An 18,444-nucleotide genomic window follows, 5' to 3' on the forward strand; every position below is an offset into this window, starting at 1 on the left:
ATTCAGATATAACAAGGATGTCAGGCAGTTAATTAGCATCAAAAGCACATTTAAACAGTCAAGTTTTAAGTTCTCTCTTAAATATTGTATAATCATGACAAAGTCTTAAATTTTCAGGCATTTTGTTCCACAATCTGGGACCTGCAACTGAAATAGCTCTTTCACTCACTTCTCCCAAGTGGGAAGAGCCTAACAAAAATACCAAAACACACAACTCCTGACTGCGTTATCCACCTTTTCTGAAAACCGTGATGAAGGCAGAGTACAGACTAACACGCCAATGCAATATTGTGCGCTCAGGCTCGCGCACAGGTTAATGCGCGTAGATAACCCCTGATGCAATAAGGGGATCAGCGCATCCAAACCAGCACGTAGCTAATAGCGCCCATCACAATTAAATACCATCTTGATGAGGCTAATAGGTAGTACCCCTGATGTAAAAAATAACCGTGCGCCCGACGCTAACATTTTAACCTTCAAATATTAACGCCAGCCCCGGAGTTGGTGTTAAGTCTCGAGGAGCCCCAAAAGTTGAACAGAAAAGCAGAAAAGCAATATTAAGGCAGAAGAACCACAGAAAGCAGCAAAATGGGGAAAAAAAAAGTCTTGATGGTGGTCATGTTCGGAAAGCAGATGTTCAATTTATGAGTGTCTGTTTTCCTAACCTGCGCACAGCCACTTCTCCTGGGTGCTCGATAACAAGGAGGCTCTAGGGACGCACAATTCCCCCTAGTGCCTCCTTTTTAACGCAGCGGCTCATTAGCATGCTGCATCGCACACCCGGGAGAGGTGGATGGGCGCGCATCGGGAAAGCGGGTGCTCCGTCAAGAGCGGCCTTTTTTTTCATGTGCCCATATTGCATTGGCCTGTAAGTGACATGATCTACCTCTATGTAGACAGATGTATGCAAAGTTGGGATAACGTACTTCCTGCTGCTTAAAAATAAGAAGCAATGTTTGCACAGATCTTTGATGAACCGGTGATCTTTAAATCGAGGATAAAATTGCCTGCAAAGCAGTCCCTGGGCTGCCTCTGCTTCCCAGGCACTGGGCATGCGGCAGTCACTGCTGCTCTAAACTTCCTGTCAGCCAGTCAGCCATACACGGTAAATCTTACCAAAAGCTGTGGTTCTTGACTTCAGGTTCTCGAAAGGTGGGGGCGTTGTCACAACTCCCTCCAGGTTACAGAAACTCCACTGCTGCTTCTTTCCCTTTTCATTTCGTGGGGATGGAATTTGTACTTTCCGAAATGCAGCGGCCTGGCCCCGTGATCAACGTGGCAGGTCTGCTGATCTTTGCTGCAATACACAGAGCTTCAGCAGTATAAAGGGGATATGCTTCCTGCAAGCTCCTTGACTGTCAACAAGGGCGTGACCAGATTTGCCTGGCAAGGGAACGATTTTTAAATGGCAGATTTTCAGAATGCAGCAAAATGCAAAACTGCCCCCTCATCCTGGTCCATCCTGACAAATACTTTTGTTTACAACAGGTGACAACAGAGGTGAATGAGAAGATCAGATAACTGTTTCCTCTGTCTAGTCAGGGAGAGTAAATCCCACTTTAGATGCCAAAGAGAATGCTGGAGCAGTCCCTATTTAGGCCAAAACATGAAAAAAAGGGGCACATTTCCTATTCTGAATAGGTACAATGGAGAATTTTAAATAAAAACAGATTTAACAACAATCTAAAACAGCAGCTATTTAAAAAGAAAAACAAATTTCTTATTTTAAATAGATACGGAACAGTTAATGAACAAATCTGAGTGAGTAACTAGAGAAATAGATTACATTCAGGGACTCAATTCATTTACCTGTAAATAGTCTAAGTTTGCACCAAGGCAATACAGAATAAGGCAACTTGCTTAAGGTCACCAAGGAGCACTAGTATTATTATGAACCCTCACTTCGCTGGTTTATAGCCCACTACTCTTAACTACTAGACTACTCTTCAACCAAGACTTAATGTGATTTACCCTCGATTTAAGCAAAGCATTGGAGGCTCATGAATAAAATAAGAGGGCCAAGAGTGGCTCCTAAGATGATAAGAATATAAGAACATGCTATACTGGGTCAGACCAAGGGTCCATCAAGCCCAGCATCCTGTTTCCAACAGTGACCAATCCAGGCCATAAGAACCTGGCAATGGATTACAAATTACCTGACTGACAGACAGACATTAGTGAGCAGTGGTAAATGGAACTTACTCTGAAGAGAGAACAGTGATAAGTGGAGTCCCTCAAGGATCAGCTCTGGGATATTGTGGAGGGGTTAGAAGGTAAAATGTATCTTTTTGTGGCTGACACTAAGACCCGTAAGTGGACACACCTGAAGGAGTAGAGAGAATGAGAAATGATCTAAGGAAGCTCAAGGAGTAGTCAAATTTTTGCATTTGGGATTCAGTGCTCAAGAAATGCAGAGTCATGCATTTGAGATGCAGTAAATGCAGCTTTGCATGATGGGGGTGAAGACTGATGGGCATGGACTGGGAAAGAATGTCTGATGATCTGAAGGTAGTGAAGCAATGGGACAGAGGAATGATGGGCTGAATAACTAGCAGGAAAAAGGAGATGGGTAAGGCCCCTGGTGAGGCTGCACCTGGAGTACTGTGTTCATTTCTGGAGTCCATATCTGAAAAGTGTTAAAGACAGGATGGAAGCAGTCCAGAGAATGGTGTGGGGTCTGCACCAAAAGACTCATGAGGTGAGACTGGAGGACCCGAATTTGTATACCCTGAAGGATAGGAGAGACAAGGGAGATACGATACAGATGTTTAAATACCTGAAAGTGTTAATGATACACATGAACCAAACCTTTTTAATGGAAAGGAAGTCATGATATAAAATTCCAAGGACCAAGATCAGGAAATATTTCTTCATGGAAAGAGTGGTGGATGCATGGACTGCCATCCTGGAAGAGGTGGTAAAAACAAGAGTAGTAATGGAATTCAAAAGGGCGTGAGAAAAACCGAGAGGATACCTAATGGCTAGAGGGTGGAAATGAAGAAACGGAGAAACCTGTGGATGTGACATTTCTAACTTGTACGGAGCGGCAGTTACAAAGTCTAAACAACTTGCCAGGCAGACTAGATGAACTATCTGGGGCTTCATCTGCTGTCATTTAACATAGGAGTCTCTTGCCTTAGACTAGCTACCTATAGAGGAAAAAAAGGCAGGAAATCCTTGTCAACATGAAAATAATCAGTTTTTGCAACCTGCAATGTGTCTGCATTTTATGCCGTTTTCTCCGCACCTCGCCCTCTTTCTGAGAATCTGCCCCCTGCTTGTCTCCCCTCCTCTTTACCGCTATATACCCCTTGCCTCCTCCTTTCTTCAGCATCTGCTCCATGTCTGCCGTGCCACCCCCTGTCTCTCCCTTCAGCATCTGCTTCCTGCTTCTCTCCCCGTTCCACTAGGCTTTTACCGTGTCTTATTTTGTGGAAGGTTCTAGTAGAGGATGTAGCAAGGGGGAGTAGAGCTAGTGGAGATAATGTCCTGGCCGATCCTCATAGGGAGGGTCCTTTCCTTCCATATTATAAAAGGTGGCTGTGAGTTATAAAGGGGGATCGTGGAAAAGGGAGAGACGGCATGCTGACTGGCCAAACCAAACAGGCCGATCCAGTCCTAATTTCATTCCCCCCCCCCCCCCCACCATTGCATGCATAGAGTTGCAGTTCTGATTTCTATGCATGCATTAGATGGTGGGTTGGAGGATAAAACTACAACTCTATCAGCCTGTTTGATTGAACTGAGGGACAGGCCTGGATTTGTCATTAGGCACACTGGGCCTGGCCTGTGGCCAGGGCAGCAGAAACCTGAGGGCAGCAGGCTGGCTGAAGATTTGCTGCCTTTCAGCTGTGCTGAATCCTTCCTGATCCAGCGCCTCCCTTCCAGGCAGCATGCAGGGAGCAGGAGAGCTTGCAGCAGGCTGATAAAAGAGGGATCATTTTGGGGAGACGAGGAGTGGCTGAAAACTGATCATTGGAGGGTGTGAAAAGAGGCCGGGGATTGGGTAGGGGCGTAGGTCTGTGTGAGGGAGAAGGGATTTTGGGTGTGTGTAGGATGTCAGAGAGGGGGATGCAAGGAGGAACAGAACTGGAGCATGGTAGGGGGACATCACTGCAATTCAAATCCTCCCTCCCTTGATCTTGGATTCTCTCACCCAGATCCTGGAACCTCCCTCCCTTCCTACCTCTCTAGATCCTGAAACCTGTGGGAATTATGAGCTTTGCCAGCAAGCCATTTCAGGGTTTAACACTAACTTCCCTTCTCCCTGACCTTTGCGCTGAATAAAGCATCACTTGTGCTTAAGCCTCTCTGCCTAGGAGAGGATACCTGACTATCATGTATTTCTCTGGCTTATAATTAACCCTGATAGCCTGAAAGAAGGGCTGGGTGTTCCCTAGTCAGAGGCAGGACAAAGACAGGAGGTATAGAATTCAGCAGCCAATGAAATGATCTGTACACACCCTCTGAGCCAAGCCAATAGTGTAGTGACACGTCTGTTGCTATGTGGAAAAGGAGCCAATCATGTGATGACACATCATATGCTTTTGAATGGATGTACAATAAAAAGAGGGCTCTCGGGAGGGCTCAGTCCTCTTTTCCTGCCTGCCATGAAACCTGCCTGATGTGTCTTCTTTGCCTCCATATTCAATAGAAACCCACTCCCCAATCTCTCCTACTCCCTCCTCCCCTTCCTCAGTCCAAGATCCTTCCTCTCTTCTCTGACCCATCACAGATTCATAATCTGTCCCCATCACCCATCTTCTCCATCCTTAGTCCTCTTTCCTTTTCACACTCCTCCCCCTTTCTCCTCACCTCATTCCTGATCTCCCTCTCTTCCCCTCTCCATTCCTGTCTCCTCCCTGGACTGATGCTTGAGATCACCCTATGAAAATAATATATACAAATATACAAATTGTGTAAAATCACTTTATTTTTATAATGTGATATAAACGATGGAAATGTTTGCCAATTTGCTTCTGAATTTTTAAAATTTTGCCATAATAGAATCTACCCCTGAGCTGTCACAGGAAATTAGGGGAGTGTACCTTAGACCTTTTGCTCCCTGCTGTCCAACCTCGGAGAGGGGGAGGGGTAGATAAAGGTCGACCGCACCAATGGTGCCTAGGGTGCCAAAACCCTAAATCCGTCACTCGGGGGGATATAGCAACCCTAAGTTCCATCTGCTCTTCTCTGTCATGATCTCCCTCGTCTCTGTCATGATCTCCCCGCTGTCACATCCTCCTGTCTTCCTTGCTCTCTCTTCAGGCTCTCCTCAGCTTCTTAGACTGTAAACTCTCTTGGGCAGGAGCGTATTGTATCTGAATATTACTTCTCTCTCTCTCTCTTTTTCCACCCTCACCCTCTGGTCATCTCATTAGATTGTAACCTCTGTTGGTCAGGGTCACTCTCTCCTTCCCCCCAATGCTCTGGACACTGCCTAGCATCTCCCTCTCCTGATCTTTAATACTCCCAAATCCTCCTCCCAGCGATAGTTCCCGGCTCAGCAGTCCCTCCTTCCATGTGGTATCGGTCGGCAGCTTTACGGTTCCAAGTTCCTGCAGGAGGCACTGGCTCCCCTTTTCTCACATGTACAGCTGTGTGCCAGGCGTGGGCCAACCTCAGTGTGGAGGGAGAGGGTCCATAAACTCTCTCTCTCCCTTGCTCCCTCCCCCCTCCCTCCAGGGATGACCTCAGCACTGTCCCTCTTCCCTGACCTCTGGGCTCTCCCCCTTTCTAAGTGTCTCACGTCAGCCAGTGTTGCCAACTTGAAGAAAGTCACCAGATCCAGCGTGAACAGTCTCCAGCTTGGATAAAAAGTAGCTCAAACCATGTTGTTGCGCAGCGGTGTCAAGGGAGGAGCGGGGGGATGTGTCCCACACTCGCATAAGCGCTTCTCTCAGAAACTGACTCACATGCACTTGCCACTTAATAAGAGGAGGAACAAAAGGCCAGCCTCGTTTCTCTCTCCCTCGCTGCTCTGTGTTGGTTTTTCCTCCTTTTGGGTTCCAGTTGGGATGGCATAGGCACCCGGAAGTGCGACCCTGAAGCCAAGCAGGGCGCGTCTGGTGGATCCCACCAAGAGCAAAGAGAGGCATCTCTGGTCTGCCCTGGCCAAGTTCCCCTCGGGTGCTGTTGGCTGGCAGGACTTAGACGTGAAATAAAAGAAAATCTTTTTATTTTCCCCCTTCCTCCAGCATTCATTCTTTCATTTGTGCTGGTCTCACTCCCGCCTCATCCCCTCCCTCTTGTATTATCCCCTCTCCCTCTACCTTGCTCTCCTTTCTCCTACACTCTGGTCCTGCTGTCTCTCCACGTCCTCCTTCCTTATGCAGCTACTCTTTCTCCACTTTCCACCTTTCTCCTGTAGGGTGCTTTATCTGTCCATCCTATCCCTCATTGGCCCCCAGTGCTTTCATACCTCCCAACCTTAATCCTCTCTCTCTCTTCCCCCAAGATTAATCTGTAGCAACATAGTATATGATGGGCAGACAAAGACCCAAGTGGTCCATCCAGTCTGCCCAGCGAGCTTTATTTATTTAGTCTTTTACTTTTTTATTGTTAATGTAGTAACTGCAGTTCGGTGCAGGTTACCCCTTACATACATACATACATTTATTTATTTATCTAATTAATTAATTGATGTGTTTTGTATACCGTCATTCGGTTTCGCCATCAGAACGGTTTACAGAATTGTGAAACAATTTCCATCCTTTAGTCACTAGGGATCCTTTGTGTTTATCCCAAGCTCTTCTGAATTCCATTACAGTTCTCATCTTTCCCTCCACGAGAGGACGTTCCATGCTATATCTCTCCCTCTCTAGCTGAATTCCTCTGCTGCCCAGTGCACTCCAGACCCTTCCCTTCTGTCCCCCGACAAAAGTCCATGCCTGCCTGTGTTGGGTGAAGGAAGAGAGGAGCAGTGTAGCTCTTTTCTTTAGTATCTGCTCCAGCTCCACTCCCCCTCCCCTCCTGTTCTCTACAGCTGCCTGAGAGGGAAGGAGCCAGGAGTGGTTCCTGCTTTTCTCTGTTCTGTCTTAACATCAATGCTTGAGCCCCCCATGACAATTCAAAAATCACATTTTAAAAAATCTCCCCAAACGTATATGATTTTATATATAATGCCATGAAAAAGATGATGACATTATACGTCATGGATTCTGAACATGATTACTTATCCCACTTGCTAAGGTTACCTGGAATTAAGTAATGCTTTTTAGTAAAAAGAATACAAACATGATTTCAGCTTCAGCAGTCCTACTAACTTACAGTATGCCTATTTATAAGGAACAGTGCAACTAAAGCCACATTTACTCATACAGGCAGACGAATCCCTCAGTGTCTGTGGGTGACTTAAAGGGAACACAGAGAAACATTTCCTGCCACAAACTGTGAAAGCCTAAACTCCTTCAAAAAGCATTGAACATATATGATCAAAACTGTATAAGATCATAAAAACTAAACAATATGTAATAAAAAAAAAAATTCCTTTCCATCATGGACACGGAAACACCTACAGACTATGAATCACCAGATTGGTGACTTCACACACTACAAACATGGAACTCAAGATGAAGGGAACACCCTGGGTGATATTTTTGTCTTTTTAATTCCTCTAGTCTGTGTAAATAAGCTGTTTCATATGTAGAGAGACTAAAGGTTTTTCAACTAGGAATATATGGTTTCAGAGGGAAAACAGAGTTAGGAAAGAAGAGAGGGAGCCTGGTCATGATGTGCTCCCATCCTAGATAAGCCAAGGCCACCATTTTGTGTTGTGGAAGTTTGAGTTGACCCTTCCGGGGGCAGCATGTGCCTTGCTGTTCTCTGTTTTGTTCATTTTGCAGACAAAGAACTCTGGGGGTCTTTGTGGTTAAGATCCTTGATTAGAAATGGAAACAGAGTCCCTTTCCTCATTTGAGTACTATTTTTTTTTTTTTTTGGAGACCTTTCTCTTTGCTAGAGGGGAGAGTTTTCCATCCTTCCCTCCTTGGTTCCTTAAGTAAGTATAGAGTGGCCCTTCCGATTGTTGCTGAGTATCCAAGGACTCGGATATTTTCCTTTTTGTTCTATATCAAGAAGAAGAGTGCCTTTCACTGAGAGATGCCAATAGGATCACAAGTATTCTCAAGGAGAGATGACACTGGAGTCATCCGCGGGAGAGAAGGAGACTTTGTGTACCCCACTCTGCAGTTCATGGGTATCTTGAGGAGATGATGGTATCACCAGTAGAATGGATGAGAGGAAAGAAGAACTACAGGACAGGTAGGAGAATTGGAACTTTGACATGGAACATATCTAAAGTGACTAAGAGAGATTCCTTATTTAGAAAAGGAGGAAACCTGATTGGACAAGAGAATCTATAAATTTTGGACAACTGGCATTGAATGAGCATCAGTAGAAACTAAACAGAAGGGTCACAAATTTATTACAAGAGATTATCAGAACTTGAAAATCTTGTGGTACAAGCTGTAATTACAAAATGGAACAGTAAAAGTTACGTAAGTAACCATAACAGTATCCAGTGTGATTACGAGGTCAGTACAAAAGGTGGATTTGACTTAAAACAGTGCAGAGGAGATTAATCTCTCTCCCCCGCCCTCATCCCCCCAGCTCAGGGAATCATGGGCACTCAGTATTTAAGAGTATTTGAGGTGTGGTTCCTGGGACTCTGTCTGGAACTTGTCAGCCCAGAGGTTACACATAGATTGACTTTTGGGGCTGGAGCCAAGTATGGTACTGGAGGAGGTGCAGGTTTCTGGGAAATGACAGTGTGAGGGAAGGAAGCAGTGTGTGTCACTGGAGGCAGTGAAGGCTCCAGGGAGATGGTAGTGCAGGCTCTTGAGAAATGGCAGTGTGTGGCACTGGAGGCAGTGTGAGGGGATGGAGCGGTGTGTGGCACTGGAGGCAGTGAAGGCTCCCAGGAGATGGGAGTGCAGGTTCTTGAGAAATGGCAGTGTGTGGCACTGGAGGCAGTGCAGGCTCTCGGGAGATGGCAGTGTGAGGGGATGGAGCGGTGTGTGTCGCTGGAGGCAGTGAAGGCTCCCAGGAAATGGTAGTGCAGGCTCTTGAGAAATGGCAGTGTGTGGCACTGGAGGCAGTGCAGGCTCTCGGGAGATGGCAGTGTGAGGGGATGGAGCGGTGTGTGTCACTGGAGGCAGTGAAGGCTCCAGGGAGATGGTAGTGCAGGCTCTTGAGAAATGGAAGTGTGTGGCACTGGAGGCAGTGCAGGCTCTCGGGAGATGGCAGTGTGAGGGGATGGAGCGGTGTGTGTCGCTGGAGGCAGTGAAGGCTCCCAGGAAATGGTAGTGCAGGCTCTTGAGAAATGGCAGTGTGTGGCACTGGAGGCAGTGCAGGCTCTCGGGAGATGGCAGTGTGAGGGGATGGAGCGGTGTGTGTCACTGGAGGCAGTGAAGGCTCCCAGGAGATGGGAGTGCAGGCTCTTGGGAAATGGCAGTGTGTGGCACTGGAGGCAGTGCAGGTTTCTGAGAGATAGTGAATCTGGCCAAGGAGGGTTAAAGAAAATTTTAAAAGTAAAACTTAAATCCAAAAGATACTTGGAATGTACCGACTGCATATAATGGTGGCAATTTTTGGTAAGCTGCCTAGAAGCAATACATGTGGGCACTTTAGTACCTGCCTAAGATTTAGTGATCTTTTAAATAGAAAGTATCCATAGTAGTTTCTTTGAAAATTTGGTAAAACGTACATAGATATAAAGTACTCAGGTATCTTACAGCTGCTATATCTGTGGATAACCTAGAGGTGGGAAAATGCACACATATTTTTAAATGTTATATATCCACATATTTTCCCCTGACTCAACCACCCCCCCAGAATGCTCATTTTTGAGCAGCCAAATGCTCAGGAATAATCTTAGGAAATATTTCTTTAAGGATAGGGTAGTGGATGCATGGAACTGCCTCCCAGTGGATCTCTGAGGGAGTGATGGGAATCAATCGGGCGGATGGGCAGACCAGAGAGCCCATGTGGTCTTTTTCTGCCTTCATGTTTCTAAACATCAAATTGCCTTTTGTGCCACTCGTGGTCCAATGCTACTGCGATGCTATGCCAAAGCAGTATGCCCTGGTAATGACGCTTAAGTATTGGAACTGGGTTAATATTTGGAATTCTGCAGTGTTAGTGCCCCCCTCTCTCCAGCAGCGGACCCATTTCCTCCCTATTTGCCTCTCACTTGAAGCTAGGGCCCTGGGATGTCTTCTTCTGGACCTGTTACTTTCGTCCCTTGCACACATGCTTATTCAGGAATGCGCAGATTTTCTTGTGGCATCGCCAGCAGCTTCTGATGATGTGGTTCCCTTTCTTTTCCTTCCCGCAAATCTTGCAGCTCCCCTTGGTGTTCTTGTGGCTCTCTCTTGGTTGCACTTTGTTTCGCTGTTTAATTAATTTTCCCAGTTCAGTACTGGCCTGAGCATCGGAGCACTGGGCAATCCCCACCACTGTGATCCTTTTGGGGTCCCAGACGCAATCTTCTTCCATCCGTCCACCGACGGGAGGCAGCCAGGCTGTGTCGTAGCCATTTTGGTGCCAGGTTGTTTGAAGGGCGAGGCCAGCTCCATCAATCTTTTTGACCTTTCCAACTCGAACCTTCAGGCGGAACACGACTCTGTCTGAATCGCTGCACCCAAAGGGGTACACCATGGCTTTGCACTTATCTCTGCTGCAATACACACCTGACCCCAAAGTGCCACCACCAGATGGTTTGAAGCCAGCAGTGATGATGGCCTTCGCATTGTTTTTATGGGTGCCATGATACATTGTGTACCCATGGCCCCTCTTGGGTTCTTGGCCAGATTTTAATCTCTTGCTGTCGTCGAAGATAGTTTCCCATCCATAAAATCTGAGCTCCATCTCACCACCTCCTGCCTAGAACATCAATAAATTAGAAATGAAACATAAATACACAATTGGCTTTTGAATTACAGTAGTTTTTTGTATCTTACAGTTTTTATCTGAAGCTCAGTGCAGTTTATAATAGGGCAATTAGGTTCTTTGGAGAGATTCAGACATGTGTTGGATTGCACAACTAAGTTCCTATTTAATAACACAGAGGACAATATTCAAATCCTTTTCTGCAGATAAAAATGCATATTACCTGCAAAACGAGGGTTAAATATTGTCCAACCTGCCTGCATATCCTTTTACCCACAGATATGGAAGGGTTACTGGGGGCGGAGAGAAAAGCCATACATATAGGCAATGATTATTCAAACCTACCTGCGTCGTGCCTGATGAAAAATGTATGCACAGAGAAAGCAGGTGCAATTTCTGTAGATAATTTTTCTGGGAGCAATAAGCAAAGCAAAAAAATGGATGGGCCATTTGGTCTTTTCTGTCATCGACTGTGTCACTATGTGGTGAAAAATCTTCAGAGGGCTAGCCGTGTTAGTCTGGGGTAGCAGAAAAATGACAGGGGAGGGGGTCGGGTGGCACCTTGTAGACTACCCAATTTATTGAAGCATGATGCATGACGAAGTGGGCACAGTCCTTGAAAGCTCGTGCTTCAGTAAATTGGACAGGTGAATTAGCTCCCTCTCCCCCTCTCCCTCCCGGGTGCTTTTAGAAATTCTTGGCATCGGTTATTCATGCTTACTCATTTTGGAATAGGTCAGAAAGACACGCATGTCCTTCCCTGCACACACGTGATGAAGCCATTATCAAATGGTTAGTTTGTCAGCTTTTACGTTCTCTTACTAATAAGGAGGTTAGTTCTGAAAGCCATTTAGCCAATTAACTCACAAGTGATCCGGCAAGGTGGCAATTTTTTTGATTATTTGGCCACTTATCCATCTGAATTATAAGCAGATAAATCATTATCTGGCTATAATTTAGCCAGATTAAAAAAAAACAAACCAGATGTTCCAGGATGTTGCAAAGTTATCTGGCTAACTTAGCCGGATATACTGTAACTGAAATTCAGCTAAGTTAACCGGAGAACTTTAGACTTGCTTCAGAGCGAGCCAAAAATTATCCGGCCTTGTGTGGCTGGATAACTAGCTACTTAACTAGCTATCTTCAGAAGATAACCTGTTAAGCAGCACTCCTTTAATACAAAACAAACAAACACAGTTGCAGGCCTCCTGGCCCAATTCCCACCTCCCCACCACAAAAAAACAAACAAACCCCGAATCCCCTCCTGCTGGCCAAGATGTCCCGACCCCTTGAAATTAGCTGTACCTCCAGACCCATCCCTCCCTCCCTGCTAAATACATCATGAAAAACAGCCCTTCTCAACCTCCCTAAACACCCACCCATGCTGCCCCCCTTTCTGTACCAAGAATGACAGTAGCGTGTGGTCCTGGGTGCTCCCAGTGTTACTCTGGTATAATATCACTGGAAGCGTACGCCACTCCAGCATTATTACCAGAGTAACACTGGGAGGGTTCGGGACTGCATTGTTCTGCGATCCCAGGTATGGAAAGGGGCGCAATTCAGATACTGAATGGGTGGGTGGGCTTTAGAGGGAGGGCGGCGGTGGCGTGTGTGTGTTTGTGGGGGGGGGGGGGGTTTGAAAAGGCCGTATTTCATGATGTATTTATTTATTTATTTATTATTTATTTATTTGCGTTTTTTCTATACCGGCATTCATGGTTAGAAACCACATCATGCCGGTTTACATGTAACAAGGGGTGAGAACAGAGTGGGAGGGAGGGGGGAATAATGGGCCTAGCCTGCACTGATAGCTAATTTATTTTGAAAATTTCAAGGGGATGGGGGAAGGTCCTGGCCAGCTGGGGGGGGGGGGTGTTTCGATCTTTTGGGGGTGGATAAGAGGCCAGGATTCCTGTAGTGCTATTTCCCCTATCTTTTGAAGATATCTGGTTAATTAGCTTGTTTTCCAGTCAACGAGGCCGGATAAATTTAGGCCTAACTGGCCATATTCAAACGCTGGCTGGTTATGTAGCCGGATAATTTAAGCTGGTATATTCAGCAGGATGTTTATCCCATGACAAGTTATCTGGTTATGTAGGTGAATATATGCAGCACGCTAGCTGGGTAACTTTAGCAGGATGACTTGTCCACCGAGCAGCTTACCGAATATGGGCCTAAATGAGTTTTTGCTCTGAGCATTTTTATTGACAAAAATGTAAGTGCATTCCCTACAAAAAAGTCAAATTGTCCATTATTAATATCTTTGAGTTTGCTCAAGATTCATCTCTTCCTCTCTCTCCCACCTTGCTAGCAGCCCTCAGTAAAGCACCAGAAGGCCACACTGTCCATAGACTGACAAGCTCAAAGACAGGAGAGCATCAAACATACGTGGGATAGAAACAGAGGGATCGTAATGATGACCACAGATCGCATTAAGATCTGTGACAGCACAGCAGGCAGGCACACATGGGCAGACTGCTGACATCATCTTTACTGACCCAACTCCTGACCGCGCTGTCCATCTTTTCTGAGAAACATGCCAAACAAGGCAGAAATTCAGTCTAAGAAGTGACATGATATACCTCGCAGTACAGCCAGATGCAGTGATGGGTTTTGGTGCCCCCTAGGCACTGCTGGTGCAGACACCCCCCCCCTCGAGGTCGGACAACAGGGATCAGAAGGTCTAAGGCACAGTCCCCTGGTTTCCTGTGGCACAAATTAAAAAAATTATGAAGCAAATTGACAAAGATTTCCCTCTTTTATATTACATTATAAACAAAGTCATTTTACAGTATAACTATTAATATAATTTATTTTTATTGGGTGAAGAAACATGATCTCACGTTTCAGTATAGGGAGGAGACCTCAGGGAAGGGGAGAAGAGGAGAGGAGATTCAGGAATGGGGTGAGGAGAAAGGGAGAGGAGTGTGAGAAGGAAAGAGAACCTGGGATGGGGAAGATTAGGAATCTTGGGTGGAGACAAGGAGAGAGGGAGGGAGATTCTTGAATTGAGGAAGGGAAGCAGGAAGTAGGCAGAGCTGGGGAGTGGGTTCCAGGATCTGGGAGAGAGAATCCAAGATCAAAGGAGGGAGGATTTGAATTGCAGCGGGTAGAGAGGAGAGGAGGGAGGTATCCCTACCATGCTCTGGTCCTGCTCCTCCTTGCACCCTGGCTCGAACATCAACCAATATCAATACGCACACTTGGCACCAATCCCTTATCTCTCATACCAAACAAACCCCGCCTCCTTATCCTTGTTTCCCTATCTCTCACCCTCAGTCATACACCCTCTAGCCACGCCCCCTCTCATGCCACCCTCCAGTGATATCCACTCAGTCTCTCCTAATCTTCCCAAAATGATCCCCCCCCCCCCTTGCTTTGCTGCAGGCTCTTCCGTTCCAAGGGAGAGGCTGGATCAGGTAGGAGAGGGGTATTCTCTGCCTAGTGAGATTCAGCACAGCCAGCCTGCTGCCCCCGGCTGTGGCCTACCGTGCCTGTTGACAAATCCAGGCCTGGCCAGATGTATGCAAGTTTGGAATAATGTACTTGTTGCTGCTTAAAATTAAGAAGCAATGTTTGCCCAGAACTTTGATGCCCTCCCGTAGTGACCCAGTCCCAGTGATCTTTAAATCAAGGGCACAGCGAGGCAGAGTGCCCTGCCCCTGCTGTCAGCGGTCCCTGCGGCTCCACACCCCGACGCCCGGGGGAGGTTAGAAAGATTCGGAATCCTACCGAAAGCCGGGGTGCTTCGTGAGCGCAGACTCTGGACAGGTGGGGCACCCTCACCACTCCTCCCCGATCACCGAAACAGCCGTTCTCCTTTCACTTTCGCTGAACGCTATTTGTACTTCTCGGAATGCAGCAGCAGAGTCTCCGCCTCAGCGGGGGAAGGGAGGTTTGCTAACTTTCGCAGCAGTTGGCTTCCTGTGTTGGCTTAGGCTGGCTGGCTTATGTTTCCTGTCAATTAATGACAAGTTATAGAGCCTGATGTAATAAAATGTGAGCTAAATTTGAACTCGCATTTTCTTTACTCCTGCAGTACTAATTGAGATAATCTCCTATGCAGTAAATTAATAATATGCCAGTGCATAAGGAGTTAAAAAAAAGGGCACACTAACCCAAAAAAGGCAGAAGACATGCTTAGCATGCATAAAATACAACTTACAAAAATCAGAAGCAAACACCTCTCAAAATAATAATAGAAACAAACAGGGAAAAAGGATCAAAGTCCAAAACACATAAAACAATACTTTTGGTCTTTTAAATCACAAATGACAATATCATAAAAATATCATAAAAAAGCTCCAACATATTTTAATCTGCAGCCTCTCACCACGTGATGGGCCGCAAGCTGTAATCAGCTTTTAGAGGAGCTTGAAATTTTAATCATTTATTGTCATTTGTAAAAAGATGTCTCCTTATCTAATTTTTATTCCCAATATAAATTTAAATATATCCAACAATTATTTTAATGAATCATAAATCTCAACACTCCCAATTTTTAAGCATCAAATAATTTGGAAAAAGTAGTTAAAAGTAGAATACTTAGCCCAAAAAAAGTTGAAACGTTTAAACCAGCAAAAACAGCTTATCCACCACAATGCTCAAACATTCCCAACATTTATTTATTTATTATTTTTATATACCGACATTCATCTTAATTGAGATATCACACCGGTTTACATTCAGGTACTGTAGGTATTTCCCTATCCCCAGAGGGCTTACAATCTAAGTTGAAGGGTAAAGTGACTTGCCCAAGGTCACAAGGAGTGACAGCGGGACTTGAACCTTTGATTCATGTTTCAGCTGTACCTCAGTCTTCTTCAGGGGATTTCATTGTAACTTCATATAAGCAAATATTCTCCAAACCCGGACGGCAAGACCCGTCTCTTCAGACAATTCAAAACATGGTGCCACCGCGTCTCCAATAAGAGACACGGTGGTGCCATGTGTTTTTAAAATACGGTGGCGCCATGTGTTTTTAAAATACAACTTATACACATAAAGCTTGCTTTCTGAACAGAAAACATATTTTGTGTGCATATAGGGACCGTAACTTTAAAACCGGTGCGTGGGCGCACATTTGCGCACACGCATCAGCCCATGCCCAGGGATGCGGCTGTTTTATAACTTGTGCACGTGTATGCACGCATGTTATAAAATAGCCTGGCCATGTGCCAAATTTTAAGTGAGCGCCCCAGCTAGGTCCTCCAACCCCTCCCCCGCATACATCTCTTGGTCAGGCCCCGAAACACCCACGACCTGCCCAGGCCAGACCTCTCCCCTTTTTGTACATTTTTTGAGATGTGCACGTTGCAGCATGGACGCGTGTATCTGGGTGCTTTTTAAAATATGATTGGCCTGCATAAGCTGACTTGTTCGCGCATACTGCATCTTAAGCCACAGGGACAATATCTGTATAATCCTGGAGACCCCAGGTTCAAAACCCCACATGTTCAGCCCTCTGAGACCAGGGAACGAGATATAACTGGCTAATTATTGATGAATATATTCAGACTTACTTCAGGCAATATGAAAAGATTCTTTCTAGGCTGTGATATCTTTCATTGATTCCAGATCTGAAGAAGGGACCTGTGTGGCCCAACTACCCCATTCTGTTTGCCCAGTTATTCCTGTCTACACTACTAAGGATACATCCCAGCTGCCAGGCACAGAGGGTGACCGCCCTAAGCTATGAGTCCCAAAATTAGACACCACCAGCAAGATCTCTTTCCTCATCCAGGACAGTTTTTGTCATTTTGAAAGCTCATATACTACAACATCTATGAATTACTATGTTGGCCCAATGAAAGGTATCAGAACTTGCAGAGAATTGTTTTTTTTCAGGACTATTATGGCTTCTTAAACTTCGCTTATTCAAAATCAAATGTAAAAAAAACCCCTTAAATATATATGATTTATATTACATTGAGGTTTTAAAAATCACAAGTAAACAGAGTCAGTCGTCTATTGAAGCCTAGAATTTTCTACATAATAGTTCATAAAACTAAATAAATAGCTCATAAAACTAACATTGAATGCTTTGTGCATATTGGAAATACCCCTTGTCACGTCCACCACCCTGCTGATGAAGTCACGGCAGCTCTGCCTCTGCCCCCCCTTAAAAGAAAGTGAATGTTGGTCTGCATGCACAGTGCTAGAGGAAGTGCAGAGCGCGTCTCGGGGACTGTACCAGACCCCGATGGCTTTGCTGAGACTCATTTGCCTGCTGGCCCTGCTGCCTGGAAAAGGTAAGCTCCATTCCTGTCACTCCCCAACCCCGCTCTTGTTCTGAAGCTTCCATAAGAGGAGCGCTGCACTGGTTCTTCGGCAACTCTGGGACATTTTTCTGCCCTGCTGGGGATCTCCTGGGTGAGGGCAGGCGCTGTTTCCCCCCAGCTGCAATGAGCCGCAGAACATCCTTTCTTGATATCACATACAGAACCTTTAGCTGGTGCAAGAATGGAAGTTTTAGGTGTAAAAAATAATAGCAGGGATTGTGAAACCTAACAGATATAAAATTTGATGGCAGATGAGGCCCGTGACCACCATCTAGTCTCTGGCATAATTTCATTCCTGGCGTGGTGCCATAGACCCCAGTTGATCATCACTGGCTTTCCCCCCTCACTTCCTCGCTACTTGGGATCCTCTGTGCCTATCACATGTATTTTCTCAGTACCTCCCCCCCGGGAGGTCATTCCACACATCCACCACCCTTTCCATGCAAAAAATATTTTCTGATGTTGCACCTCCTATTGAAACTTCTTGTCCTAAGCATTCTGTCCCCCGAAAAGCATCTGCTTCTTGTGTATTATTTATACTTGTAAATATTTCAAATATTTCTTTCATCTTTCCCTTGCGCTCCTCTCTTCTAGGGTATAAATATATTTAGATCCTTACGTCTCGTCTCATGGCTTTTGCCGCAGGCCTCACCCCGTACCATTTCGCTAACCTTTTCTCTGAACTGCCTCCATCCTTTCAGAGGCATGGCCTCCAGAACTGGACATGGTATTGTAAGAGGTGGTCTCACTAACAACCCCTACAGAGGCATGATTTGCCTTTATTTCCTGCTGGTTATGTTTCCCCTATGCCCCCCTAGCATCCTTCTGGCTCTGCCCACGGGCCCTATCACACTGCCTTGAAATCGTCGGACACACAATCGCCCAGAGCTCTCTCTCCTGATTGGTGCACATCAGCATCTCAGCCCCACACCCCTCACGCCCCTGGCCACTGTACACTGCTAACCTCGGCTTTCTGGATCCCAGATGCAGGATTCTGCCTATTTTTTGCACTGAATCTTAATTGCCAAGTACTTGGCCACTCCTTTTCGTAGAACACATGTCCGTCTGTCTACTCCCTCAGAGGTGTCCACTCACAAAGATATTGAAGAGAGCCTGTCCCTCTTCTAATCACCCTTTCCTCTGGGTGAATTCCCTTTACCATTACTCTGTGTTGTCTATCTCTCAACCAGTTTAAAACAGAGATCCCAGGTTTTTATGTAGAATATCTCTTGCTTAACTTATGGTTTACAATACATTACAATAGACTTTCAGC

The 18,444-nt window shown here is 45.7% G+C and overlaps 2 protein-coding genes across 2 annotated transcripts in view; one reads left to right on the forward strand and one right to left on the reverse strand.

Annotated features, from left to right (window-relative positions):
- LOC115074317 overlaps positions 1-14,807 on the reverse strand; it is a 35,591-nt gene extending 20,784 nt beyond the window's left edge. Inside the window, exons 1-4 of the mRNA XM_029573642.1 lie at positions 14,623-14,807; positions 13,473-13,596; positions 10,234-10,884; positions 1,117-1,270 (exon numbers count right to left, since the gene is read on the reverse strand). Of these exons, the coding sequence (XP_029429502.1) occupies positions 1,117-1,270; positions 10,234-10,869 (790 nt within the window). The 5' untranslated portion in view covers positions 10,870-10,884; positions 13,473-13,596; positions 14,623-14,807. The remainder of the gene's footprint in view (positions 1-1,116; positions 1,271-10,233; positions 10,885-13,472; positions 13,597-14,622) is intronic.
- The window catches only part of CRTAM (cytotoxic and regulatory T cell molecule), a 47,684-nt gene continuing 40,718 nt past the window's right edge, over positions 11,479-18,444 (forward strand). The window contains exons 1-2 of the mRNA XM_029573643.1: positions 11,479-11,537; positions 14,278-14,309. Of these exons, the coding sequence (XP_029429503.1) occupies positions 11,479-11,537; positions 14,278-14,309 (91 nt within the window). The remainder of the gene's footprint in view (positions 11,538-14,277; positions 14,310-18,444) is intronic.

Source organism: Rhinatrema bivittatum, chromosome 12 (genome assembly GCF_901001135.1).
Source record: "Rhinatrema bivittatum chromosome 12, aRhiBiv1.1, whole genome shotgun sequence".
Taxonomy (NCBI): domain Eukaryota; kingdom Metazoa; phylum Chordata; class Amphibia; order Gymnophiona; family Rhinatrematidae; genus Rhinatrema; species Rhinatrema bivittatum.